Raw genomic sequence first — 26,956 nt, forward strand, 5'->3', positions numbered from 1 at the left:
TCCTCAGTAGACGCTTCAAACTCCTTTTACCATCTAGTTGTAATAACAATGCTTAGGTTTTATGTTTTGGAAAGTTTTGCTTATGTACATGAAATTTTTATTCATTTTAGTTCGATGGAATCATCACAAATAAATACGTTAGGCTTCAACTTCAATGAAAGATTATTTTAGATTACTCATTTAGGGTCTTGAAGTAATCAAGACAACAGTAAAACACTTTTAATATATTGGTCTGTAATGTATTTTATTGGTTAAAAAAGGATACTGCATATAAAATAAAAATTAAATGAAAATAACAGGAGTAATTTAAGAGCACAATAGGTTCTACATATACAAAAGTGGTCATGGATGGAATGTAAGTGCCATCTATACCAAATTTAGTGATGCAGTAAAATAAAAAGAATATATTTAAAGGAGAAAGAATATTTTTGTTTTTCTAACTCTTTGCTTTAGAGTGAAATTCCCATGAATACTGACAAGAAGTCAATGAAAGCAAACATCATCACATCACCAGGGGCCATTGGAATAATGCAAAGATAGGATGATTGTAGTTAAATATACAGAGAACAGAGAGGAGAAAATGCATGTACATTCATGGAATGTGGACAGATACAAAGAACCACATTACACATGTGCTGCTGCCCAGGCAGGCAAGGAAACATTATTCATAAGCTCACAGAGGCCATTTGAAATGTAGAAATAGCCAATATGCAAGACTGCATAGAGCAAGTACACTGCGATACACATACTTATGTACAGATGTGCTTTGGAAAGAGATAGAATTCTCAACAGCCTTTCCCATTTCAGAATGAATTTCTGAGTGGATGAGAATGTTATTAGCTTGTGGGTCTCTACATAAGGATACCTTTATCCGTATGGAGAACTAGTGCCAAGAATGACAGATAAGGAGTCCGTGACAAGGAAACACTTTGGATATTGATCCTGAAACATGTTTAGGAAGAGTTACAAGAAACTGTGCAGTTCAAAGGATTTGGTCATATACCCTGTAATCATTTAGTAATCCGTTCTGAAGAAAACTCAATAACTTAGCATCCCTAGAGAAAGGGAGTCACTTCAGCAGGTACTTCATTTATTGTATGTCGTGCTTCCAATCCAATGACTTTTATTTAGTTAGGCCAATGTACTTACTTTCCATTGCATGTAGAAATTCACAGAACTACGATGCACATTTCAAGCAGCACACAAGATTTTTTTAAATTCTTATCCTGAGTGCAAATTCCTAATTTGTGTCTGAGAGTTTATTTCCAGGTATCTGTCTTCAGATTTGAGTTTTGATTCCAGGGTTATTGAAGGTAGTGCAAAAGCAACAAAAGAAAATTACCTTTATCCTTGCCTTCTTAGATGAGAACTTGTTTTCAAGATTCATCTGAATTTTTTCTAGCTGCTCCATGAATTCAAAATGTTCTGACATAAAGAAAAACAGACTATTGAGTTATAAATAGGGCCAGGCCAGGTATGGTGGCTCAGGCCTGTAATTCTACCACTTTGGGAAGCTGAGGCAGGCAGATCACTTGACCTCAAGAGTTAGAGCCCAGACTGGGAAACATGGCAAAACCTTGACTCTACAAAAATAAAAACACAAAAATACAAAAAGTTAGCCCGGCGTGGTGGTGCACACCTGTAGTCCCATCTACTTGGCGGATTGAGGCAGGAAGCTCTCTTGAGCCCAGGAGGTCAAGGCCGCAGTGAGCTGAGATCACACCAGGGTACTCCAGCCTGGGTGACAAAGTGAGACCCTGTCTCAGAAAAAAAAAAAAGTTATAAATAGTACCTGATGGGAGTAACTGCAGAAAGCCATTATGCAGAAAGCCATTATGACCTAATACTAAATTGAATCTAATTAATTAGATAAATCTGGGCAAGGAGAAGGAAAAGCCCTGGAAAGTGAAAATAGAGATGAAAAAAAGTGAAGGGGAAATGAAGTTTGGGTGTGTGTAAATTCCTTACTCCACATGAGGCACCGTGTGGTAAATTCTAGGAGTCCTGAATGCCTGAAAGATGAGAAAGAAAAAAAAAAAAAAAAAGGAGAAAATGTAGACAATGAACAAAGAAATGCTGAAGACAAAATTTTTCTTTCTCCATTTTTTATACCAACAACCACCCTCGAGTAATGCTCTTATCCTGGCCATATGGAAGGGGAATGTTGCTGCAAAAATGGGGAACAGAGTTCGAATCCGCCCTTCACATCTTCTAGCTCCTTTAATTCTTCATCATTCACTTTGGAAGACATAAGTAAAAGAGAAACTTCAGAAAGAGTTTGGAAGAAATTAATATAAAGTTTAAAAGATGAAAATGCAATATCAGGAGGAGAAGCCTGCAGATTGGATTTCTCCCTTCTCTAAGTTTCTTCAGTAATTTTAATCTAGAATGTGGTAACAAAATCTGTTTATCCAATAGAATGAGTTTCTGAAAACAAAAGAACTGTCAATCTCACTTCATAGGGGAGATGAGCTCACTTAGTCCCATTTTCTAAAACATACCTATGTTGCTATATATGCTCCACAGATGAATATTGATTGTCTTTGTTAATTCCATCAACAAGAGAAGAGAGGAGACTAACAAAGGTTTACAATGCCAGAAATGAGCTTGGTTTCTAGATTCAGATGGGATGAAAAGTTCAATGAGGACCTGACTCAAACTTGAGATAGTCCCAAATGCTACTAATAATAACATCAAGCCTGGTTGGTGTGGATCAATAATTTCTGGATGGATAAAGCATAATTCATAAATGATTGGATTTGGAAGGATATTGATAATAGACTGAAATAAAACTTATTTACTCTCAAGATGGGGTTAGATTAATTTAAAGCTACATTAAACATGTCACTCTTTATCCCTGTAAAGCATAAAATGCTTTCAAATCATCAATAGGCTAGAATGAGTCAATGTCCATATCCATTTATAGCACTGATGACATGTTATTGTACTTTTTGGTTGTTAATAAACTTATCTTTCTCACTGGAACATATTCTCCTTAAATATAGACTCAGATATTTTAATTCATGTCTTTATTTTCAGTCCTTGAATGTCTATGGGTTGACAGATACTTAATAGATGCTTATTGGATGAACAACTCAAACAAGTACAGGCGCGTTGTGTTGGTGTTCAGGCTGTACCACAAACTCTTGCTACGCTATTTCCAATATTTTAGCCACTACTGTCCCGTACAAACACTACTAAGATTTACCTTCTCTACTCACTGAATCTGTTTAAATCTTTCCTTTTCAGATAAACTTTTGTTGCCGTTATATGATGCAGAGACATTTGTATACTTTCGTTTGCTTGCTCCTGAGTAAATCAGCCCACTAATAACAATTTATTTTGGAAACTAATATTCCAAAATGGAATTTTGTACTACTCTACAACAATACAGTTGAGATATTTTTGGTGCAGAAAATCACAGTGAATAATAAAAAATAAATCTTCCAGCACTAACAATTGAACTTAACAAGGTCATAGGATACAAAGGCAATGTAGAAAACTCAATTGTTTGTTTCTCCTCACAAACAATGAACATTTAAAACCCCAAATTTAAAACACATTATCATGATAACATATTTACATATAACAAAATACTTAGGCATCAATCTAACAAAATATGTACAGGGTTTGTATCTGAAACACTACAAAATGTGGATTAAAATAAAGAAAACAAAGAAAACTTAAATAAATAGACTTACCAGGTTCATGGTTTGGAAGATTCAGCACAGTAAAGATGTCAATTCTTCTCAAAGTGATCTATGTATTTAATATAATATCAATCCAAACCCCAGATGAAGTTTTGTAGATTTGGACAAGGTTTAGACAAGTTCATCCTAAAATTTATACAAATGGGCAAAGGAGCAAGAACAGCTAAAAATTTTGGGAACGAAATGTTGGAGGAATCACATTAATAGGAGTTAAAACTTAATATAAAGCTACAGATATAAATACAGTGTGGTATTGGCAAAGTTGTACATACATAGATAAATAGAATAGAGAGCCCAGAAATACATCCATGCAAGTATGGTCATTTCATCTTGACAAAGATGCAAAAGCAATTAAATGGAGAAAGGAAAGTCTTTTCAACAAATGATGTTGGAGCAGTTGGTTATCCATATCTAAACAAAACTGAACCCCTATGTAAACATCAGACCTTATCTAAAATTAACTCCAAATGAATTATAGATCTAAGTATAAACACAAATAAATATACACTTTTAAAATAAAGTCTTTCTGACTGAGGTTAGGCTAAGAGTTTTTAGAAATGATACCAACACCATGATCCATAAAGAAGAAAGATGCTAAATTATACTTTTGACAATGCAAAGACAAGGTACAGATTGGTAGGAAATATCTGTAAATCACACCGTTGTGCAACAGAAGATATCTACATATCTATAGTCCACTAGAATATGTTAAGGAATCTCAAAACTTAGCGGTAATAAAATGAAACATTCTATTCTAAAAAGTGTATGTGGAATTAAAAGAGATACCTCACCAAAGAGCATAGATGGCATGTAAGCACATGAAAAGATGTTCAATATCATTAGCCATAAAAGAAATGCAAATGAAAACCACAATAAGGCATCACCACTTATCTTGCATACCTAGTCGAATGACCAAAATTAAAAATACAGACACTACCAAATGCTGATGAGCATATAGAGCAAATGGAACACTCATGCATTATTGATGGGAATGCAAAAATCATAGTCACTTTGGAAAATGGTTTGGCAATTTCTTTTCTTTTTTTTTTTTTTTTTTTTTTGAGATGGAGTCTTGTTCTCTCACCCAGGCTGGAGTGCAATGGCTTGATCTCAGATTACTGCAACCACTGCTTTCCCGGTTCAAGCGATTTCCTTCCTCAGCCTCCTGAGTAGCTGGGACTACAGGTGTATGCCACCACGCCTGGCTAATGTTTTTGTATTTTTAGTAGAGACAGGGTTTCACCATATTTGCCAGGATGGTCTCGAACTCCTGACCTCAAGTGATCTGCCTGCCTCGGCCTCCCGAAGTGCTGGGATTACAGGTGTGAGCCACAGCGCTCGGCCTGGCAATTTCTTATCAAATAATACACAAACCTATTACAAGACTTCATGGTTTATTTTTCATCCAGTGAAGGACATTTGGTTTGTTGCCAGTTATACTCTCTTTTTTTCCCTTCTTCCCTCCTCCTTTCCTTTCTTGCTTGCTTTCTCACTCATCTTTCTGTCTAGCTTCTTCCTTTCCACTATGGTCTTGCTATCTTCTCTCCCATCTCCCTACTCCTTTACCATCGTATCTGTTTTTGCTTTTTCTTCCTTTTTGTCTTTATTTGTTGGCCTATGCTATACCCTGGATATTGGCAAAAATTTAACCTTAGATGTTTAGATGACATTTAATAATTTTCTACAATTTCAGTAGAAATAATCAGCAATTTTGAAAGCCATGACAGCACATCAAATCCACTAAATGTGGCTGTATGCCAAAAGTGAATAAGTAGGTTATAGTTCAATTAAAACTAATTAATTTGAGTAAAAGATGGAAGGGGTTAGAAAAGTGTGCAAACCAGACTAAATTAATTTCAGTAATTCCTAACTGGGATTAGACACTGTCACCTAAAAAATAACATTTTAATAATTGTGGTTTGACTCACTAAGCTATCATTGACTTTTCCTTTCTTTATTGGTGTATATCTTCTCAGATATTGAATGATTTCCTAAGTTAACCTTTCAATATTTTTTCTTTTTTCTTCCTTGCCACTATTAAATCATATTGTTAAACTTTGATCTTAATTTCTCCACTATTGCTTATGAGTGTGTGTCCTGCTTTCTAAGTAGATATACTGTAAAAAGAGACAAGATAGCATGACTATTACATGATTTTAGATGCTCAGGGAAGGACACAGGTGATTTTGCCTTTTTCATAACTCCCTGGAGTGTAGAACAGTATTTGGTTCCATTCACAGACGTAAGTCTTTAAAATACATATATCCTCAAGAGAAGTCACAAAAATATATTAATTCAAGATGTGCTATAAGTAACTGTTACTAGTTTTTCACTTGAGAGTAGATACAAGTTTGTGAAGGGAAGAGGAGAAAAACAATAAGCAGATGAATGTTAAAGTCGTGTGAAGAAGTGACTACCGTGAAGAAAGGGAAGTTTATATAAAGCAAGGATGAGGAAGTAAAGATGTATTTCATCTTTTTGCAGGAAGACCGGGCATGTTGACTGCTGCATGTGGATTTTTGGCATTGGAAGTAACACCCGATAGGGTTCAATGATGTGGAAATCAGAGGTATTTTATCTGGGGTAGAGAACAGGGTTATAGCATCTAATAATTGAAAGGAAGTTTGCAGGTCATGGAGTTCTATACTTTGCACTCCTTACTCCACTATTCTGACGCTACATAATTATTCCAGCTCCTTGAACTTCATCCCTAGCTGAGTTATATATATATATATAATTGGACTCTTCACATGCTGTGCAGCTCCTAGGATTCTTGGGTGAAATCTGGGACATTTATCTTCTACGTTTCATTTGCTAAGGCTGAGGACACGGTGAAGAACATTTGGAAATGAATATTCAATTTATGTAAAAGTTCAAGAAGTTCACATTTCATATACATTGTCTTCATACAATCTTCATGCAGAGTTTTTTCTTACTTCTTTCTTCCTATTAACCGTCTATTTTTACAATATGTATACTGGGATAAAAGAAACAGCTCAGAGTTAATATGTTACTGTAAATACAAAAGGTAAGTGCCAATCTTAGACTCTGAGATAGAATTTAAAGTGAGCAGATATTTAAAAAGTTAAAGATTGCTCAGAAGAATACTCAGGTTTTATTTTTAAAAAATCCATAGATACATCTTAAATCTATGCATAGTTCATCTCCAATTTTACTTATTTTTTTTTCTTTAAGTCCAATTACCAGTCACATTCTTCTCCCTCATAGGCGTCTATAAGCATGTGTAGGCATTTATAAACATGTGCTTGAAAATATATTTACCTTTGTAAAACATGTAGCAAGGTTAAGTTTATGTATGCACATAACTTCCGTTAAACTTTTTGACATATGTAAAGAAGAGTACACAAATTATAACATGTCAACTTAATGAATTAAAAACAAATAAAAAACCTTATATCCTCTCCCTTGATCAATATAGAGAATATCAACAACCCAGAAACCGCCTATGTGCTCCATACCAGTTACTGACCCCTACAAATATAATCACTATATGAATTTTACCACTATTGACTAGTGTTTCTTGTTTCATAAAATTTAAATAAGTGGAATCACATATTATGCACTCTTTTTCTGTTTAATATTTAACATTATATTTACTAAATGTATTTTTGTTATATGTGGCAGCATTTTCTTTTTCATTTCTGTATAATAGTCTACTGAATACACTTATTTATCCAATTTAATACTGATAGGAAAAGCCAGCTGTTTCTAATTTTTGACAACTGCAAATAATACTACTATGAACACTCCAGTCATTTCAATTTAGAATTTAGTAATAGGTGGAATTGGAGAGCCTTCATATGTGGCTATGTTCTGCTTACTAAATGCTGCAAAATATTTTTTATAAATGTTTGTACTAATATAAACACCCTAAGACAGCTTCTCTTGTTGCCTTATCTTTTTGTCAACACTTAGTATCTACTCCATCGATCCTTTTAGTAGGTGTGTAGTACCTACATTATGTGTGATTTTAATTTGCATGCTTTTAGTGACTGCCGATGCCAAGCTACTTTCCTATGATCATCTACCTTTGAGATATTATGTCTTTCTTAGTAAAGTGTCTCTACAAGACTTTTGTCCATTTTTTATTGAAATGTCTGTCTTTCAAATATTGATTTTTCTTTAAATATTTTGGATACAATTCCTATGTCAGGACTATACATTGCAGATATACTCTCTAACTTCTACTCTGTGGCTTGCCTTTTTTGTTCTCAAGTCATCTGTAATTTGTATTCTTCCCTCTTTTTTTCCCATCAATGTTATCAGGAATTGTATACCTGGAGAGTATAAACCATATACTCTCTAAGCACATTTAGAGCTATTTTCTGTAGATCTTGATATGACATGTTATCATTATCATTCAGTTCACAATATTTTCCTCTAATTTCTATTGAGATTCTTCTGTGATCCATGTTCAATGTTCTCTTGTAAATATTATTATTGTGTAATTATCAACTTGTATGGTAGTTGATAATTAGGTCAAATTTATTAATTCATTTAAATATTCTATATCTGTGCTGATTTTCCTTGCTTTTTGTATCAGTTATGACAAAGTTTGGGTGAGTTTTCTTTATGATGTGGATTTTTTTATTTCTCATATAGTTCTTCCATGTTTGGCTTTATATCTTCTAAAGCTATATTAATGGGCACATACAAATTTAAAAGTTTTATATCATCCTTACATAGTGAAAAATTTATCACTCTACCCTGTATCGCTATGATAAAATGTTATTTTTTTCTAATTCCAGTTTGTCTGAATTAAAAATCTACTTTTCTCACACACACATATATCAGAATATATAGTTATATAGATTGGTGCAAAAGTAATTGCAGGTTTTGTGGTTAAATGTAATGTCAAAAACCTCAATTACTTTCGTACGAACTTAACAGAATATATATTATATATATGGTATATATATATGAATATATATAATACATATTCCACCCTTCGGTTGGTGTACAAGAGATAGGATATTTTTCTTTTCACTTTGTTGTTTTCTCGTTTTTAAATTTTGTCTCTCATAAGCAGTATAGAATTGGTGAGTTGGGTTTTTATCTTTTGCCTAGTCTGACAAACTTTTTTTTCTTTTTAAAAGGAATATTTGATAATTAGTTAATATAATGCTATTTTTAGGTTAATATACACCAAATTGTTACTTATATTCTATTAAACCACTTATTTCTCTCTCTTTTCTCTTCTTTTTTTCTTTTAGCTTTTATTAGCTTTTTGGCACTTCTTAATTATATTTTTTCCTGCTGTCGTTTATAACTACCTTGGAGATGACAAGTCAAATATAAGTTATTACTTTTAACACTTCCCAGATTTTAAAACATTAGAACTGAAATCATTCCATTTTACCCTTTATTGTTGGCCATACATTTGAAATCCCTCTATATGTTAGGTCACACCCTAAATATTTATTATTAATATTCATTTATACCTAGATGTATTTTACCCTTTTCCATGTTCTTTGTTTTGCTCTGCATTTGGGTTTTGTCTGTGATCACTTTCCTTTTATTAGTCAACATTTACCATTAATGGATTTTCTAAGTTTCCGCTTTTCTAGAAAGTTCTTTCTTTCACTTTGATTTTTGCTGTCATTACATTTGAGATTGGCAGTTATTCTTTTAGCATTTTAAAGTTGCTATTCTACTTTCTTCAGACATCTATCATCTCTATTGAGATGTTGGATGAGTCTTATTGCTGCATTTTAAATGTTATTATCTTATTTTCTAATTGTTTTCAAGATGTATTTCTTTGCCTTTTGGTCTTAGTCATTTAACTATGAGGCTTTATGTGGTTTTCTTTTAATCCTGCTTGGAATATTTAGTGTCTTTTGAATATACGGGTTGATCTTTTTCATTGTGTTGAGAAATTTCATTGTCATTTTTTTTCTTCAAATATTGCTTCTACTTCATTTTTTCTTTCTCTCACTTCTGGGTTGCCAAATTGTACTTCTGCTACTACTGTTTACCGTGTTTCATTATATCTTTTAAACTCTTTTCTGAATTTTCCATGCTTTTAGTGCTCTATTTTAGTCTGGATGTTATCTATAGACTTTTCTTCTGGTTCACCAATCCTCTCTATCACTTTATTCAATCCTCTGTTCATTATGTCCATTTACTTCTTATTTCGAACAAAACTGTATTTTTTAGGTCTAGAATGGGAGTCTGAGTTTTCTAAATTCTAATTATCTGGTAAATAACTTCATCTTATTATCTCTTATCGATATTAATGACAGTTGTCTATGTCATTATTGATCTATTTTTATTGCATACTTTCTCCTTAATTTTTGACAGTATGCCGGACATTGTGTATAAAAACTTGTAGTAGCTCTGGGTGATATTATCTTTTTCAGATTGAGTTTGAATATCCCCTGGTTGAATAACTTTGGGGGGAAATACATTACATTTATCCACTCAGGAACTAAGCTACATGGAGCCAGGGTTATGTTTCTATAGGGTTCATTCTACACATGACTTATCTGTTCTCCTTGGTGTAGTTCTTCAGTAGTCCCAACTAGAGCCTGTGGAGATTACTAAGAATTCTTTTTTTGTGTGTGTGATGGAGTCTTGCTCTGTCACCAGGGTGGAGTGCAGTGGCATGATCTCGGCTCACTGCAACCTCCACCTCCCAGGTTCAAGCCATTCTGCTGCCTCAGCCACCTGAGTAACGGGGACTACAGGCACGTGCCACTGTGTCCAGCTAATTTTGTATTTTTAGTACAGACGGGGTTTCACCATGTTGGCCAGGATGGTCTCGATCTCTTGACCTCATGATCTGTCCGCCTCAACGTCCCAAAGTGTTGGGATTACAGGCGTGAGCCACCGCGCCCGGCCAAGAATTCTTTTCATTGATGGATAATACGGCATATATTTTGTATCCTCAGCACCATGAGTCAGCTGAAGCCATCATTTTGTTTTTCAATGGCTTTCTGCTTAGCTGCTAAACCTCTCGCCTGAAAGTTGAAATACTGAGCAAATGTCTTGAGTCTAAAAATCACTCAGGGCAGTGACAATTTCTGTATCTTCTTCCTTTTGAGGATTCCAGCCCCTTCTTTCCTAGCTGCCTAGGCATTCCCAAACTCTAATTATTGCTTCTTCAGTCCTGTGAGATTGGGAAAAATATCTGCTTGCATTTCTATTTTTTAGCTCTGTTTCTTTTACTGATTTCTCAGTTTTTTTAAATTTTCTTTTAAGAATCAGATAATTTCCTGAGAGGAAAAGTGACTTGCAAACTGTCAGTTCACCTCTCTATAGTTTCCCTTGTATCTTCGCCCTAGAATCTTTAGTTGTCTCATCAATTCATAAATACTGTAATACAAACTTTTTCAAACACATTTCATATGGCTTTCTAATTATTTTGGGAAGGTCAGCAGTAAATAAAATCCACTATAACCTAAATGGTGTTTTCCTATAACTCTAATTCTCTAACATAATATTTTATAAGATATAAATGTGTTGGAATATATATGTATCTTAGATATAGATAGATATAGATACAGAAATATAGATAGATATAGTCGGTTGCTTTTAACTTCAGAATTACAGAACCCTAACTCAAATTTTTCATTCATATTGCAATGGACATTTATAGGTTGCCTTCAACTTCTGGCTATCAGAATGCTGCCATGTATATCATCAACCATGGAACCTCCTGGCCCTCTGTAAAAGTTTCTCTGTTATTTATATGTGCTAGTGAGGAGACTGTCGGTTTGTTGGTTTGTTGGATACACACACACACGCACACACACACACACACACACATATATATCTATACTTCTTTCAATGGTGTTCTACTACATAATCAGTGAAGATTATAGTTTCTTGACTTTTAAGTCCACTTATTTTAATAAAATATCATATATTTTAATATCTTCTCACTTTTCTTAGAATTCCTAGTAATCCTTTAATAAACATTCGAGGAAATAGCTCTGTTCTCTAAGAGTTTTCATGCCTTGAAAATAATTTGAATTTTACAGTTTGAATTTTTTAAAAATGACGGTAAAACTTCATCATCCCAGATAAATGGCCCAAGCCTGGAATTAAAATAGTCTGTAAGTGGTTGGAAGAAGTAATAATGTCTGTAATTAACAGTTATGTTGCTGTATATTTCTCATTAATATTTTTCACAATTTTGCTTTATGCATTTGATGGTAAGCTATTTGGAGCATAAGCCTTAAAAATGGTTGCCTTTTTATTGTCAGTATATCCTTTCACATTGTAAAATCGTGTATCTTATTTCTTTTGATGTTTTATTCTTGACTGTTTTTTTCCCCCAAGACAGGGTCTCACTCTGTCACTTAGGCTGAAGTTCAGGGAAGCGATCATGGCTCATTGCAACCTTGGCCTCTTGGGCTCAGATGATCCTCCCATCTTCACCTCCCAAATAGCTGGGACCACAGGTGCATGCCACCATACCCAAATATTTTTTGTAATTTTTGAAGAGATGGGGCTTTGCCATATTGCCCAGGCCAGTCTAGAACTCCTAGGCTCAAGCGATCTGCTTATCTCAGCCTCTCGAAATGCTGGGATCACAGGCATGCCAGCGTACCCAGCCCTCCAAAAGTGCTGGGATCACAGTTGTGCCACCAAGCCTGGCAAGTTTTATTCTTGACTTTTTAACTTAATCTTTTTCATTTTTCTTTATTTAATAAATCATTGTGCATTCTGTTATTTAAGTATTTTAGCCACTTTTATTTAAGTATTTTTACTATGAGCAGCATAGGGTTAAACTTTATTTTTTAACTCAGTGTAAGATCTTTTACCTTGGAATTTGTCAATCTTCCATGCTTACTTAGGTGATTAGATTTTACTCAATTTATCTGCTTGTTTTTCTTTTGTATCATTTTTATGATTAATTTTAACCTTACTCTTGCTTCCTGTTTTTTTATATCTGTCTATTTTATGTAAGACTATATATAATCCAGTAATTTTTTTAGTTTTAATCCATGCTAGTTTTACCAGTGTTTATATTTTCAAAATAAATATTGTCTAATAATAAAACATTTTTTACATCTCCATTACCTGAAATGAATAATTTAGTATACTTCTGCTCTGCCCAATCCCAGTTTTTTAGTGATAATTGAAGACTAAGAGAGGTCTTACTTAGGAATAGATTGAAAAAGGAGGGAGAGGAGCTAGCAAGAAATACATTCAAGATGAATTGAAAGGGCAAAATCTTCTAGGATGGCTCTAGATCAAATTATTGTTGAGATATCAAGACTTAGGAATTTAAGAAGTGTATTCAAAGGCCGCAGTGTGAAGGCAGGCCTAAAAAGTAAAAATAAAATGGAGAGAGAAGTCATAAAAATAAATTAGTGCAGATAAGATTAAAAAAACAATCTTGTGGAATATTGGGGGTTAGCATCAGTGAAGGCCTTTGGTTTATCTTTTTGGGAATTGTTGGTATATAGATCAAGGATATGTCAAGCTGGCTTAAAAGACTTCACTAGAGATAGTGTTGTAAGAATTTAAATCCATGAGTGCTGATAAGTCAGAAACTTTATAGTACAAAGAAACTTCAACTGATTCTTAAAGGATAAAGAATTTATAGGGAGATACAGGGAAAGAAAAAAATGCAATCTATGTAAGAATCATAATGAATCCATAGTGACAGGGAAAAGGTCAAAAAGGATAGACTGAATAAGATAGGTGTGATGGCTGTAGAATAGTGCTGACCAGAGTTTGTAGAAAGAACAAGGCAAAATAAACATGTATGTAATCATGATCTAATAAGTTTTTTTGTGTCGTTCTAGAGAAAAAAGCTGTCAACTTCTGCTGTAGTCTGTAAGCCCCATGAAGAAAAAGATCATTTTTTTCATTTTGACAAATATAAATCACTCACTTAGCAAAAATCTAGTGATACATGTTTAATATGTGTTGAGAGAAAATAAAGAAAAGAAGAATATAAGCTGTATTTATTCATTTGGTGGTTTGGGTTCACTGTCATATATGAACTATTAAATGCACATAGTAAATGCTGAATATGTTGAAGAAAAACAAATGTAGTAAAGGGATTTCTGTGATACCAAATGAAGAGGCATTTGTCTTGCAAGATTTTTACTTGGGTGTGTCTGTAATATAAATCTATTCCATTAGCATTAGAGTCAGCATTCATAATATAATAATATGGAACATTGAAACAATTATCCATTTCCCATTATCAGATACTTCAGTCTACTCCACCCACATACCAGTGGGTAAAATGATATTTTAGTAAAGTCATATTTTATTACTAATGTAGGTATTACTAAAGATTACTGAAGATCATGGCAACTTTTCAAAACCTTTTGAAATTATATTTTTCTTAGCATGAGGTTCTAAATACTTTCACCAGTAATACTTTTCAAAGAAGAGAAAAGAGAAAATATAGACTGAACTATACAATTAATAAATAACATAAACAAACAATAATTTAAAAATCAAAATATATACTAAATTTAATTAAGTTATAAAATAGAATAGAAACAATCATATAATTAGTCATCAATAGCTTTCAGATTAAACTGAATTTCTTAAAACTAAATTCAAGTGTTCTATTAATTGTTTCTCAAATTGTATATAGACATCTGCAATTGGAAAAGAAAATAATGTAAAAGTTGAACCATTTTAACAGTGAAAGAATCATTCTGAAGTAAATACTGCCGCCTGCACAGAATGGTCTGTGTTTGCCAAAGCAAGAACTTGTTTGAGGCTGTGTGTTTTGGGTGGTGAAAAAGTGGTTACCTAGCAACAACTCCTCCTCCCAAGTCTCCCCTGCTAGAGCGGTATTTTGCACGTCAGTAAATTGGTTACTTGTTTGACGGATCTAAAAAGAATAATTCGATAATGTGGTAGGGTGTGAATCTCAATCATAAAATCTTACAGGTTTTTCTCTGTGTAGGGTCTGTCTACTGCCCACTCCTCATCTGGTGTTGCTAAAAGCTCGTCTAAAGAGATTGAATAATACCTAAAATGTTATTCATCAAATGAAAATGAGGGAAACTTCAGGCATTTTAATTAATAACAATTCTTTTCAGTTTGCTTATAAAGCAAGCAATGAAATAGTTACTTAGCCCACAATAGCATTAGCTCTGGGCAAGAGGTAATCTTATCACGATGTTTCCTCAGATGTCAGACAGCAAAGGATGGGGTGGGTTCCGTAGAAATAGAGTTTAAACAATCTGTACAGTTTACAGATAACAACATTTTACCATCTGAAGGTAAAATTAATGAGATACTAATTTATATAGAACAAACACATAAGGTATTTATGTTTACAACAAATGAGCTTAAACATATGTTAGCAATAAGTTAGCTAGAAAATATATACTTTAGTAAACATCACACCATGTATTTGGTCCACCTATGGTATGCATCACAAATAAATGCCACTTATTCTTTAACCTAATGGATATTTATTTCTAGGGACAACCCCACAGGGTGCATGCATGCATAATTAAGGAAATAGGTAATCTGAATAAAGTGAAATGATAAAGACACAATCACAGGCTCTGCCAGCGGAAAAATTAAATACAGCAAATTAGTTTGTGTGTTTTCATAGCATGAAGATATAAAGTTTAAAAAAATCTGTTAGAGGAACACTCCAATGCCAAGTATGTGGGAGCAAATAGAATAGCAAAGAAAAAAGACTGGTTTATAAAATTTTCCATGATGCAAAGAACTGAAGCCAATTTCTCCCCAGATAGAGCCCTGATGCTCTGGGCTGCTGCTAGCCAATGTGCAGGGACCTGTCACTTGCACAGTAGCTTTCTGGGACTCACCCTGTATCCCTTCTCCCACATCTCAGCACACACTGAATGTCATTTGCTTATTAACTCCAGAGCAAAGAAACACTTTGCAGAGCAATAATTGACAGTTGGAGTTACAGCTTGACTTCTTTCCTTTGAAAAATTGCTAAGCATTTGTTTTAGAAAGGCACACTCTTCAGATTCAAATGAATCAGAATCTGACACCATATTTTTCACAGTTTTTCACCTCCTAGAATATCATCAGTTTAGAAAAAGGAATGCTTTCCTTTGAAAAAATCAATGTTACCAATGTTACTTTAGATGTTGGCCTGATTTTGGAAACTATTTTGTACAAACGTACTAGAAGTCAAGCCTTTTAACCATAAATGTCATTTCAGAAGCAGTCTCATTATTTGCAAAAGTCATAGCTGAGAGTGACTCTGAATATCCAAGGAATTATCCCCATCTGTTCCTAAGTTAAAAGTGCTTTAACTGGTCAAATGTCAGATATTAAAGGGAAGAGAGCTGACAGACCAGGAAGGATCAAGTGTTCCAGCAAAATATTTAGACTAATAATTTATTAGAACATAAAGGATTATAGTGGGGAAACTATCTTATATCAAATGGATCCATTTGTAGTGAATCTTTTCTAAATGTAATAAGTATCATAGGTATAACATGTCAAAGAAAAAAATTAAAAAGCAAGAAAATATGTTTTTGCATCTTAAAAAGAGTAATTTGAAGCAGAAATTTCTCCTCTGTAAGTTAGGTTATTCTGAAACCTCAGAAACATATTTTTATTCATCTAGGTGATCAGGAGATTTTATATTAGGAACTGACAGGGATCAGTCTCGGGGCTCATCTTGGTGAGCCTCTGAGCCCCCACAAAACAGCAAAGCTAATCTCTAGTGGTCCAACAGTTAAAATAATTGATCAGCGTGTGTTGAATCCTCAAGAGAGGAGGGAGGAAGCAAGAAGGAAAGCTTGAAGGGAGGAGGGGAGGGGGGCAGGTGCTGATTTCAGCCCTGTAGCGTCAGGATTGCGTCAATTCGGGTTCCAGCCACGTCTGGAGTCTCGGAGAAGAGCTTCTCAGAAGAGCCAAAACAGGAACCGAGGTGGCAAATCACTGTGCGAGGGCGAGTGGACCTCCCTCTTTGCCTCCTCCCTGTTCCAGGAGCTGGTCCCCTGGGCTCTGCGCTGTTGTTTTCAGCGCTCCGAAAGCCGGCGCTTCAGATCCAGGCAAGTGAATCCAGCCAGGCAGTTTTCCCTTCAGCACCTCGGACAGAACACGCAGTAAAAAATGGCTCCGATCACCACCAGCCGGGAAGAATTTGGTAAGCAAGTTACTGAACTTATGACTGCGGTTATTCCTTGAATACTCTGGGGTGGACTGTTTATTCATTTATTTTTTCCCCGGTTGTTGAATACAGATTTCCTAGGTAGTTAATTTAAAAGGAAAATGAGAATGGCAGTCAGGCAATTGTGGCTTATTTCTGCAGCTTCTCTCCCTTCCTTGGTATCTCTCTTCCTAAAACTGTCCTGTGTTAGGGAGAATTTACCTTCAAGAAGTTCTTAAATTTTCAGGTACTTCTGTAAATTGCAGCATGCACTGAGTAAAGAAAAAGGGGTCTGTTTTTCCCATGTTGGTTTCATCTATTTTGTAGGTGATTCTTATTTGTAGGTAAATCTATATTTTATTAGGAGAAGATAAATATATCTCTGGTTACATTGGGGTTTGATCTTGGTTAAAAAAAGCAACTTGTCTATTGGGGTTTGGCAATGTATATTTTATTACAGGGTGTACCATATGGGTGTTTTTCTCTGCTATGTTTTTCTTGTATCTTTGAAATATGTTGCTAGTGAAAGACATAATCATATGGTAGCAGGGTTAAAGGGAGTTTCAAAATGAACAGGCTCAGCCCATTTCATTTCACTGCTGAGCTAACCAAAGCCCAGAGAGATGAGGGAAGTATTGTAGGTTGCACAATTAGCTAAAAGCTGCTGGAAACTTGAATTAGGGCTCCAATTTTCCTGTTCAGTTTTCCTTTTCTTACACCAAGTTTTTGGTTTCAGTACATAAAATTAGATGTACTTCTTAGAATAAAAAAGTACTATTTTTAGGTCCCAGTATATTACAAAGGAAAAAGGTCAGAATTTTACTCACATGTATTTTTTAAATCATGAAATTTCATAGAAGTTTGTGAAGAGGAGTGATATCTACAGATGTGTGATAATTGTTATTAAGCTGAGTAAAATAACTATGATCTTAGCTTTCAAGATTGTAAGACCTTATCAGTAGAGAATACATAGGGAGTAGATAAGTGTTTCCATGTTATATAAAATGTTTGCCATTTGACATAACTATTAAATAGGGACAATTTGTGATATTATATTCATAAATGAATTTCTTTCCCAGCCTTCCATTTGGGTTATTGGGTTTATTTTGGTATGACGTTTATTCCCAATTCTTCATTTGAAACCTGAATGATTTTCTAATACGGAGAAATTTTTAGAGACTGTGCCAGTGAAAATATGTTCTAGCATGGACTATCAGTCTACTTTTAAAAAAATGATTTTCTACTGTTTTTATTGTTTTTACATTGGCTAAAGAACTGTCTCAGTTCATGACTTTGCTTTTGCTCCCTGGCCTTGGGTTATTATGGTCCAGGAATGTGGGTGCATTTTTTTTCACAAAGACTTGAATAGAAGGAAAAACTGAAAAGCTGATACCAAGTTTAGCTGATTATCTTTAGCTCTTGCTTTATACTGTAGTAGTCACTGTTTCTTTTTTCCACCTGGAGAAGTCAAAGGTTTATTTCATCTTTACATGATTCAGTTTCTGTACATTAAAATACAGAATTTTTATTGCGATTTTATTGGCTTTTTTATCTTCTATTTCATTTGTCTTTTCTTAACCTTACACTCTCTGAGTTCAGTTTTGTAATTACGAAGTAGATTGGCAGAAGATTTGGGGGGATGGGGAAGGGAAGTAACAAAAGGCTGGATTTCTTGTGGTTATTTAGAAAAGTTTTAACCCTTTCTGGGCTGGAACTTATAACTTTATTATTTACTATTTAGGATAAAAAGCATATTGCAATGGAAATAAATGTATATAATATTACATTAGTTATTTTCACTTTGATGATATTAAGCATTGACTCTATGGATTCACTATGTATAGATGTAGTAATACTGCTTTTACTTCCATAGTGTTACTAACCATTTGTTCAAGAAAGATGCTTACATATAAAATAGGATAAGCCTTATGCATAATCGATACTACCTAATGTCAGTCATTTAATGTGCCATCATTCAAGAAAATAATGACAATTTCAGTTTGATTATCATTTTCCATGCCATGGGCTAGGGGAAGAGACAGTTATAGATAAAATTGAACTCTAAATCTCACTGTTCTCATTAAATGCCAAGGAATGCTGATTCACTTATAACCATTGCTCTGTTTTTATCTTATTTAAGTTTAATTAATTTATACTTTGTATAATTCAGTGTTTGAGAAATTTGGGATTGTCATACAAAGGGATGGTAGTGTTATAAGTTACAAAATATCAGTACCTTGTTGCTCTTCTGTTTTTGTTTTATTTTCTCTAATATATGTATATTCTTTTACCACTGTTCCATAATTGGGATGAAAATTATTAATGAGTTTGTGGCAATGGCAAATACCATTTCACAATCAATTTCCTACAATTGAGTGAACCACTGAGTCCCTAAATGTTTGCTGCTTGAATTCTCAGTAAAGATCTACTTAGAATTCCAGTAAAAATTGATGCTCTGGAAAGCCTCAAAATGACGATAAAAAATAATGAAGTTAGTACTGATCCATCATTATTGTAGTTGTCTCATGTTATCTGGGAAAACAAAGATAGGTCAGAGTCATTAAGCATTCCCCCATATCAGATTCAGGACCATTTTCATCTTTTTATTTCATTAATGAAAAACTACTGAAATGAAGGAATTTCTACCACACTTTATGTTTTTCCTGTGGGGATGTGTTTGTACCTGAAGTTAGTGTGAAATGTACATTTAACTCATACCCAGAACGGTTGGAAAGTAATTCAATCTATCCAACCTATAGCAACTGCTAGCTCTATTAGGCTTTTCAAAAGGCTCATATCTCCAGCTCTGCTTCTTTAATGTATATTATTGGTCATTTGATTTTTCAGATGAAATCCCCACAGTGGTGGGGATCTTCAGTGCATTTGGCCTGGTCTTCACAGTCTCTCTCTTTGCATGGATCTGCTGTCAGAGAAAATCATCCAAGTCTAACAAGACTCCTCCATACAAGTTTGTGCATGTGCTTAAGGGAGTTGATATTTACCCTGAAAACCTAAATAGCAAAAAGAAATTTGGAGCAGATGATAAAAATGAAGTAAAGAATAAGCCAGCTGTGCCAAAGAATTCATTGCATCTGGATCTTGAAAAGAGAGATCTCAATGGCAATTTTCCCAAAACCAACCTCAAACCTGGCAGTCCTTCTGATCTGGAGAATGCAACCCCGAAGCTCTTTTTAGAAGGGGAAAAAGAGTCAGTTTCCCCTGAGAGTTTAAAGTCCAGCACTTCCCTTACTTCAGAAGAGAAACAAGAGAAGCTGGGAACTCTCTTCTTCTCCTTAGAGTACAACTTCGAGAAAAAAGCATTTGTGGTCAATATCAAGGAAGCCCGTGGCTTGCCAGCCATGGATGAGCAGTCAATGACCTCTGACCCATATATCAAAATGACGATCCTCCCAGAGAAGAAGCATAAAGTGAAAACTAGAGTGCTGAGAAAAACCTTGGATCCAGCTTTTGATGAGACCTTTACATTCTATGGGATCCCCTACACCCAAATCCAAGAATTGGCCTTGCACTTCACAATTTTGAGTTTTGACAGGTTTTCAAGAGATGATATCATTGGGGAAGTTCTAATTCCTCTCTCGGGAATTGAATTATCTGAAGGAAAAATGTTAATGAACAGAGAGATCATCAAGAGAAATGTTAGGGTAATTTATTTTCAGTGCTTAAAGTATTTATAAACAATCTTTTATGTAGCTTTTTGGTGTCTAGGGAATTTTCATTAATATGATAAGCTTGTACATATCATCCTCACCATGTTTAATTATTATTAATTATAATCTAATGGAGATCAAGGGAACAGAATAGATGAAATAAAATTTAATCCATAACTGAAATACTCAAAGTGTTTTAATGATATAAAATAAATAGGCATTCTTTGTGGATATTTAGATATCACTTATGTAAATACATTTGTTAATCTCTATCATAAATATTTTGACAGACACTGCTACTTTAAAATACAGGTGAATATTTCTTATTCATAAGCAAGTTAACGAAGAGATTTCAAGGTCAACATAAATGAATTTAAAATTAAATCAATTCTTCCTGAAGATTTGGAAATTGTATTGACTTTCCGTGGAACTGCCTTTCAAGGAGGAGGCATCACGTCATTTTCAATTATAAATGCTCATCTCTAAATTGTATAGTAGGAAATGAGTTCCACTATTTTTGTAGTTATACTACTCTGGTAGTTTTGGGTTTATTAGAAAATAATAAGACATCAATGAAACAAATTTAACCCCATTTTCACTTTAAATTTGGAACTCGATTTCAAGAGTGGTATTTCAGAATAACTTCTCTCTATAACAGAATGATTTATAAAAATCAATAAACATACTAATTTGTGTTTTTTAAACAACATAGTGTTTCAGAGCTGAAAATCTGAGAGCTCATTTTGACTGTCTCGTCTCCTATTGAAATTAATGAAGGTCAAGGTTCAGAGACATTCCACAGCTTGTTTGAGACACCCGGCTGGTTTAGTGGCACAGTGGGAATAAGGATCTTTCGTCTACTCTTATTCTCCTTAGAGTGCCTACTTATACAGCTGTCCCATATTAGTTTTTGTATAAATATATTGCAGTTTTAGTTTTGTGTCAGCCATCACTCTTAGTTGCAAACAAACACCAAGTTAATATATTGTTACTTTCAGTCAAAACTTTTACTTTGAATTATTGGATCTCTTATCTATTGTCTTTAAAGTACAAGTGAAATCAGGTAGCATGCAAAGAAGGACACTATGACTCTGTCCAAAAACAATGCTCTCCAATACTTAAAATCAATTCATTCCTTGGCTTAAATGGAAACTTGCTGTTGTGAAAGAGGCAGAGAATTTTAACTCCATTATCCCTCTGGGCCAGGAATTTAGTTGGGATCAGAATAATTCTCACTGGGTCTGAGTTCAAATTTCGATATGTCTGTGCTAAAGAATTCGAAATCAAATCAAACTTACCTAATTTTTTGCATGAGTATGTGTAGAGTCATTTGACCCAACACATACTCATGCAAAGAATTAGATAAGCTTCATTACTACTAATAACTTTGAAAAATAGAGATGTTATTAAAAACTAAAAGCCAAAAATAATCCTGTGTAAGATATAATTTAAATATACTTTAAACATTTTCAAGTAATGGGTGTGGCCAATTTATTGCTAATTTTAACTTCCTGTAGTACCAAACAAGACCACAAGATGGCAGGCAGTGGTTTTTCAAGCAAAGATGGTACTGCACGAAAGCTTTTAGTTATTCTTCAATTCCTTAGAATATTAAAATAAAAATAAGAAGATTACATTTAAATGACGATGCTATTTAAACTTTATGAAAGTACAAACTTCGAAGTTAAAAACATAGAAATACTTATATCACATTTCTTTTTCTGCAGAAGTCTTCAGGACGGGGTGAGTTACTGATCTCTCTCTGCTATCAGTCCACCACAAACACTCTAACTGTGGTTGTCTTAAAAGCTCGACATCTGCCTAAATCTGATGTGTCCGGACTTTCAGGTAAGAATGCTTCTGAAATATTCAGGTTCACTGTATGAGTGGAATGTATTTTACTGCAAATGAGCCCACCTACTCTTACTCTTCTGTTTTTTCTCTAATAACTTATGTATCTGCTATAAAAGTTAGCTTTTAGTTTTGTGACTAGCTTTACAAAAAATGAAACAAAACACCAATTTTTTGTTGTATAGCACAATGAGAAACAAAATAAGCTACAGTTTAAAATTACCTGAGTTCAAATCCTAACCCTTCCATTCATTAGCAAAATATGATTGGGTATGTTTCTTAAACTGTACAAACTGGACATAATGCTACTCATCCTGAGGGGCCTTGTGAGAACTAGAAATACATACTTCTTCAAATATCATCTATTATTATTATTATTATTTAATGCTGGGAACTGAAAACATAGTCTTAAAAGATCAGATTATGAAGCTAAAATTAACTCATATGCTGCCAGCAGAAAAAGGCAAAAGTAATTGTGATAAAATAGCATGAGCTTAAAATCTACATACTAACAATGACACAGAGAAGCTCAACACTAGGAAACAGAAAGCAAATCCAGCCTGCGACTAAAGAAATTCATAAAAGTTAAGACTAAAAAGAGCATTGCCACTGTGGACTCTAAATCCTCATTCGACGGAAAACACAGCCAAAAGTCAGGGAAATAGACTCACGCAAAGTCGTACACGTCCGTAAAGCTAGATGTTGTCTAATATATTTTTTTTCCTTCTATCCTATTCTCTGGAGTAAGTTAATAGTAATCAGAATAGGTCCATAGAACATTCTATTTTCTTTCCTTTTGTGTTACCTCTTTTCCTATCATTAATTTTTTCCCTTATTCTCTAATTTAGAACTTTTTTCTCTTATTTTCCATATTCTTCCTTATTTTCAATTCTGTTGACAAGAGAAATGTCAGGTTTTATCCATATTTTTCCGTTGTTTTGACTTATTTTCCTGGTAACCACACGTTATTGGCATGCCATGATCTCTAAGGGCACTGTTATCTTGATATCAGCTCTCCAGCCCAGTTATGCCTTTGTAATGCCTGTTATGTTCCACTGCAGATCCCTATGTCAAAGTGAACCTGTACCATGCCAAAAAGAGAATCTCCAAGAAGAAGACTCATGTGAAGAAATGCACCCCCAATGCAGTGTTCAATGAGCTGTTTGTCTTTGATATTCCTTGTGAGGGCCTTGAAGATATAAGTGTTGAATTTTTGGTTTTGGATTCTGAAAGGGGGTCCCGAAATGAGGTAATCGGGCAGTTAGTCTTGGGTGCAGCAGCAGAAGGAACTGGTGGAGAGCACTGGAAAGAGATCTGTGACTACCCCAGGAGACAGATTGCCAAGTGGCACGTGCTCTGTGATGGTTAGCATCCTAGCCGTGAGTTGGAACTTAAAGGTTTTTACTAGGCAAGGAGAAATTTTCTTTCTTTCGATGTTGGATTGCAAGCTTGGGAAATCAAGCTATCTTTTTGTTGTTGTTGTTGTTGCTAGAAATGGATTGAATTAGTAGACCAGAAAGTAACTTCAAATGTGTATCATGATAATTTCCCTATTTATTAGAAGAGTTGGATAAATTTTCATAAGATATTCAATATCTCCTTCAGATTACCAGCGATATAACTAGGAATAGTCAGACGTTTTATGAATACTGTGCCAGAAACCCAAATTATAAATGTGACAATCTCATTGGAACATGTCACAAAAAGTTAATGTGATTAAGATTTAAAAACGAGAAGTATGCCTTGCCTTGTGAAAATTTATCCATTTATCTTCAGGTTGGGGAAATCAATTTTTCTTTAAATCCAAAGATACTAAAGAAATGTCCTCCAGTTTGTATTTATTAATTATGTCATGTGCAAATGGTTGTCCTGCATATAAAAATATCTGGTCATTTTAGTTTGGTTTGTAATTATTTGATGCAATTTTATCATAAGAGTAACTTAGATTCATTTCAAAAGGACAGTGAACAAGCTGAGAAATTATTTTATCAAAGGGCTGAGTTGAGAACACTGTGGCTGAAATATAATTTTTCTCCCCCCTAAGGTTACATGTGAGTCAAAATTTTGTAAAATATAACCTCACATAAGAACCATGGCCTTGGATTATTCACTGCCTGTCACAAGCCTCAGTGTGGCCTGAGAAATCCCTATGTACCTTCGTGAAACTGTTGAATTAGTTAGTGAATAAAGAAATAAACTTCAACTAGAAATCCAGTTAGAAGCGCAATTTTCTTATAGGAAATAGGTATAGTGTGCAAGTGTACTTTTAAGGCCATCGTTTGTACCCAGAGTCGGCATGGCCACCTAAGTCTTCATTTAACTTATTGTTCCCCAGAAAAGATTACAATGCTACTTGAAAAGACTGTGAAGATTTTTTACATTGCCAGATAAAAAGTGTTACTTAACCAACAAACAAATGTAAGACTACAAAATCGTTCAAGAGCAATTCTAATATAATTTACATATGTTCACGCAAAATGTACTTAGGCTGTCAAATTAGCACAACAAATAATGTGTTTCACTATCTTTTCTAGGCTAATTTGTCTTGAGCTGTTGTCTATAGAGCAGTTTACAGACTTGTGTCTTGTATCATTTTCCAGTGCCAGGGTTCTGAAATTCATTCAGAACCTGTTAGATTAAAGCTGCACCCTGTGATTATTTGAAAAGAACTAACTTGAGAATAATGTCACTATATTTGAGTTCTTAGAGAAGTATGAGTGGAACTTGAGTACAGTTGAATTATTAAATATGCAAGTTAGAAATTAAGTCTACTGAAAAATTTACATTTTGAGTCAGGTTTTGTGTCAGTACTTTAGCAGTTTTTGAGAATGTGTTTGAGATCACAGTGTTTGTAAATTCTATGAAAAATGCATTTTCCAAACAACTTATTCATGCTTTTTATGACTATGCCTAATGTAAAGAAAATGTATTACATTCTGTATGTACAAAGATTAAAAATCAACCTCTTTTTTGTGCTTTAAAATGACTTTGGGATTAAAAAAGCATATTTCCTAATCATTGTCTTCATTCCACTACAAAGTCACCTCACAGCATCTTGCTCCACTCGGCATTTCTGTGAAAGCAACATGAATTGAACTGTAGTAGGTGTGTAGTTTGGGGAAGTCAAATGGCCATTATATGTATGTGCATTTGGTATCATGGGCCATGGAACAGAATATATTTTGGACCTCTGAAAAGTTGTAAGGGGCCAATTCTAAGTATTCTTCACAGCAGCCAGAAGTTAATGGTGGTAGCAGCTGAGGTATGGTTGTTGGATGAGGGTGATTTTTTTTTTTTAACATGGAACAATGAAACCAACAACAAACACTTTTAAAATTAAAATGGATAATTTGTAAATAGTTTTTAGCTTTTAAAATTTGAAGTGTTTTTGAGTGTGAAAAGTTGAGTAAAACTATTTGCAACTGGTTTTAAGAAAAGAAAGAAAAGAAACAACAAGGGAATTGAAACAGGCAGGGAGATCTTAATACCTAATTTCATCATTTCTGAAAATGTACTGTTTTAGAATGTATTACAATATCAATGTGAATATCTTGAATCCTGTTACAAATCCTGCACTGTATTAAACATGTAAATTAGTTGTTTGTCTGATTAGCCAATCTCACCACCCAAATGGGGAGGTATACATGTTTGAAGAACTGTGTAACTCAGTAATTGATTTGTTCTGATGTTGTAACTCAATAGAAGTGTTTTGGAAGGAAGCATGGTGTACGAGACAGTGTCTGTTCTTTTGTGCCAGCTCTGTATGATGTTTGTAAGACCATGTTTGTAAGACATGAATAAATTGCTGCTTTTGCCCAATCCATTTCAATGCAGACTTTCTGCCAATGGACTCTGTAATAAGGCTTCTCTTATTGCTGACTGAATTTTCAAGTTTCCCTAGTGGATCTCCTTGCATAGGTTAGGGACCACTAATTACTGAGCACCAGAATCTTTAATACACCTTTTAAAAAAAATCTTCATAACAATCACCTGGAGCAGATATCATTATCCTTATTATACAGAAGCAAAACTTGAGGATCAGGGAGCATAGGCAGTGGAATCAAGTACGAAGGAATAGTATTCAAGAGGATTTCATGGCCTGCCCTGCCCTTCCCTCCATACCATTCCACTCTCCTCAAGGGGACCTTATCAACTGCCTTTGCTAGATGTTTAGGCTCATTCTCACATTCTTTGACTTTTTTCTAAATTTTATTCACTTTTCTATGTTTCATTTACTTTTCTCCCCAGTATTTTCAGCCACCATTCTTTATTTACTCTTATATTTTTTCCTCTATCTCATTTCTTATTTTAACATCTTTCATTACCTATTTCATATCACTGCTTTTTCTTTTTTTTCACATCCTGAGAAATATTTGGTTAATAAAATGATGAGGACCTGGATGTCTTATTTTTTTCTTAAAGAAGGAGAGAAAAACAGACCAGAACATCTCTGATATATTAGATTGCCATTACACACTAGCTAAGGTAAATGGGAACAACAGGACCCACCACCTGGAGAATCAGACATTTTTCGCAGCTCTAGTCTCTACAGAAATATTCTATGGTAATCACATGTTGAAAAAAATGGTCTTGCAAATGGAATAAAACTGGAATTTACTGCTAATTTATTTTGTTTC

At 34.2% G+C, this 26,956-nt stretch overlaps 1 protein-coding gene and 1 pseudogene across 2 annotated transcripts; both read left to right on the plus strand.

Moving 5' to 3' along the window:
• Positions 1 to 16,760, plus strand: part of LOC131383562 (uncharacterized) — a 117,050-nt pseudogene extending 100,290 nt beyond the window's left edge.
• SYT4 (synaptotagmin 4) lies at positions 16,529 to 26,138 on the plus strand. 2 transcript variants are annotated; one of them, XM_032152419.2, is made up of 4 exons: positions 16,529 to 16,797; positions 19,648 to 20,462; positions 22,196 to 22,316; positions 23,381 to 26,138. In XM_032152419.2, the coding sequence occupies exons 1-4, from the start codon at positions 16,764 to 16,766 to the stop codon at positions 23,686 to 23,688; spliced, it is 1,278 nt and encodes a 425-aa protein (XP_032008310.1). In that variant the 5' UTR covers positions 16,529 to 16,763; the 3' UTR covers positions 23,689 to 26,138. The 2 variants fall into 2 exon arrangements, with proteins under 2 accessions (XP_032008310.1, XP_032008311.1); XM_032152420.2 differs by having other exon boundaries at positions 19,648 to 20,456.
• The last annotated feature ends 818 nt before the right edge of the window (positions 26,139 to 26,956 follow it).

This window comes from Hylobates moloch, unplaced genomic scaffold (assembly GCF_009828535.3).
Source record: "Hylobates moloch isolate HMO894 unplaced genomic scaffold, HMol_V3 SCAFFOLD_5, whole genome shotgun sequence".
Classification (NCBI taxonomy): domain Eukaryota; kingdom Metazoa; phylum Chordata; class Mammalia; order Primates; family Hylobatidae; genus Hylobates; species Hylobates moloch.

Excerpts from the sequence above, each read along its gene's own strand:
- SYT4 (XM_032152419.2), top strand. The coding sequence starts at position 16,764 with ATGGCTCCGATCACCACCAGCCGGGAAGAATTTG. Across the intron at positions 16,798-19,647 it reads CACCAGCCGGGAAGAATTTG|ATGAAATCCCCACAGTGGTG; the intron begins GTAAGCAAGTTA and ends TTGATTTTTCAG. Across the intron at positions 20,463-22,195 it reads TCATCAAGAGAAATGTTAGG|AAGTCTTCAGGACGGGGTGA; the intron begins GTAATTTATTTT and ends CTTTTTCTGCAG.